At 45.8% G+C, this 2,500-nt stretch overlaps 1 protein-coding gene across 1 annotated transcript in view; it reads left to right on the forward strand.

The window, feature by feature from the left end:
* ap3s1 (adaptor related protein complex 3 subunit sigma 1) overlaps positions 1-2,500 on the forward strand; it is an 8,283-nt gene that overhangs the window by 3,310 nt on the left and 2,473 nt on the right. Inside the window, exon 5 of the mRNA XM_082187480.1 lies at positions 395-502. Coding sequence (XP_082043606.1) covers positions 395-502 — 108 coding nt within the window. The remainder of the gene's footprint in view (positions 1-394; positions 503-2,500) is intronic.

Consider the following 2,500-nt stretch of genomic DNA (forward strand, 5'->3'; position numbering starts at 1 on the left):
CTGTTCTGTTATTGCCGGAGTTTCTGAAGCTCGTGTAAAGGCTCCGCCCTCTTCTGAACGGAGGCGGAGCAATAGCTCATTTGCATTTAAAGGTACACACACAAAAAGGATCAAATTTGACAAGCTATAATAAATGATTCAGGGGATTTTGAGCTGAAATTTCACAGACACACTCTGGGGACACCGTAGATTTATAATACATCATGTGAAAAGGGGCATAATATGTCACCTTTAAATCAACTTTACAGAATTAAACATGGAAATAGTGTCAGCATCTCTTTAGATCTGCTGTAAAGCCTGTTACTGTAATCTCCTATTATCACTGTAAAGCCGCTGTGAAACGGTCTGTGTTGTGAAAGCGCTGTATAAATGAACGTGATGTCACTTCCTGCAGGTTCACAACATCCTGGCTGAGATGGTGATGGGGGGGATGGTGCTGGAGACCAACATGAGCGAAATCATCACGCAGGCGGAAGCGCAAACCAAGATGGAGAAATCTGAGGTGAGGCGACTCGTGTCAGTCCGTGCACAGGCATGTGTGTGTGTGTGTGTGTGTGTGTGTGTGTGTGTGTGGAACGCATGTCCCAGAATGCCGTTCTGTGATGCCTTGGTCCTGAGCGTCTGCTGCTGCTGAACTGAAGACTGTGGGATTCCTTGCTTTTCCCATCGAGAGGAAACAAACAGAACTGCGTTGCATCATCTCACGAGACTCTGATCATCTTCATCTCACACACACACACACACACATCAAACCACGAGAGAAGCAGCGTGTGTGTGTGTCAGGGAAATCAGGATGTGTATCTGTGCTCGTTTCTAACGCTGCGTTTATCCTGATGTTATTCAGCCATATTTCAAACTCAATTCATGCATCGATTAAGATTTATTTAAGATATTTAACAAATTAAAATGCAGAACATGACGGACATCATACAAACAATCCAGATGTTCACACTGCTAACAGCTTTAAAGAGGATCTGTTGTGCTTTCCTCATCTTCATCTGTGTTTAGTGTGTATGTTTGATCATGAAGAAGCTCCAGCTCTTCTCTATATCAGTGTCAGTGTTCCTGAACTCCTGAAACGCCTCCATTAGTCTTGAGTTTCTTCCGGGAACGAACACGTCACAATATTCCTCATTCTAATAATTAATACGCAGAATAAAGGGGCGGGGCCTGGTTGAGTTAGTCAGTAGTGTGTTAAACTGGCGGTTATGGTAATTAGGGGCGGGACATTTCCCAAACACACTCGAAGCGCTCGACCAATCACAACACACTGCTCCAGCCGACCAATCAGAGCACAGTGTGCTTTACAGAAGGAGGGGCTTCATAGAGACAGGAAGTAAACAGAGCGTTACTGACAGACTGGGAAGAGAGGAGCCGCAACAATGGAGAATATGAGGAGAATAATCAACATTCAAGCAGGAAAACCTGTTCTAGTAGAGCCTGAAACATCATCAGGGCATGATAGGTCCTCTTTAATGCTTAGATGTACTGTGATCTGACAGATAAAGACCCACCGCAGACCAGCATGACTCTGTCTCTGTGGAGCTGATGGAGTGTGTGTGTGTGTGTGTGTGGTGGGTCTCAGCTCTTGTGTGTGTGTGTGTGTGTGTGAAGTGTGTTGATCTGCTGTAACTGTGTCTCTTCACTCTTTCCTGACTGTCTCCAGCTCTTTGCGTTTCTCTCTTTCTGCAGACGTTTATCTTTCAGTGTCCCAGACAGGACAGGTAGACACAGGTAGGGCTGAACGCCACTCTCAATGACACTCACACTGAGGACACACACCCCCTGCGTAACACACACACACAACACGCACACACACACACACACACAACAAACACTCGGACTGATCAGAACCGGCTCGGATCCAACAGATGTTCACACACACACTCCCGGTCAACCGTTTGGGATCGGAAGATTATTAATGTTTTTAAAGGAAGTCTCTTCTGCTCACCAAGGCTGCGTTTATTTCATTCAAAAAATAAAAAACTCTAATATTGTTAAATATTATTACAATTTAATATTCTAACTTTACTATATATTCACATAGAGAACAGCTGATTTACATTATAATAATATTTCACAATATTACTGTTTTGTTTGTATTTTTCATCACATAAACGCAGCCTTGGTGAGCAGAAGACATTAATAATCTTCCGATCCCAAACGGTTGACTGGGAGTGTGTGTGAAGAACTCCGGATTCTCCCAGTACTGGGTCCGGCGGGAGTGTGTGTGTGTGTGAAGAACTCCGGCTCCTCCCAGTATCGGGTCCGGCGGGAGTGTGTGTGTGTGAAGAACTCCGGCTCCTCCCAGTATCGGGTCCGGCGGGAGTGTGTGTGTGTGAACTCCGGCTCTTCCAGTATCGGGTCCGGCGGGAGTGTGTGTGTGTGTGTGAACTCCGGCTCCTCCCAGTATCGTGTCCGGCGGGAGTGTGTGTCCTCAGGATCTCAGGCTAGAATAGAGCAGGTCTGTGTGAGTGTGTGTGTGAGTGTGTGTGAGTCT

Source organism: Leuciscus leuciscus (genome assembly GCF_965113295.1).
Source record: "Leuciscus leuciscus genome assembly, chromosome: 13".
Classification (NCBI taxonomy): domain Eukaryota; kingdom Metazoa; phylum Chordata; class Actinopteri; order Cypriniformes; family Leuciscidae; genus Leuciscus; species Leuciscus leuciscus.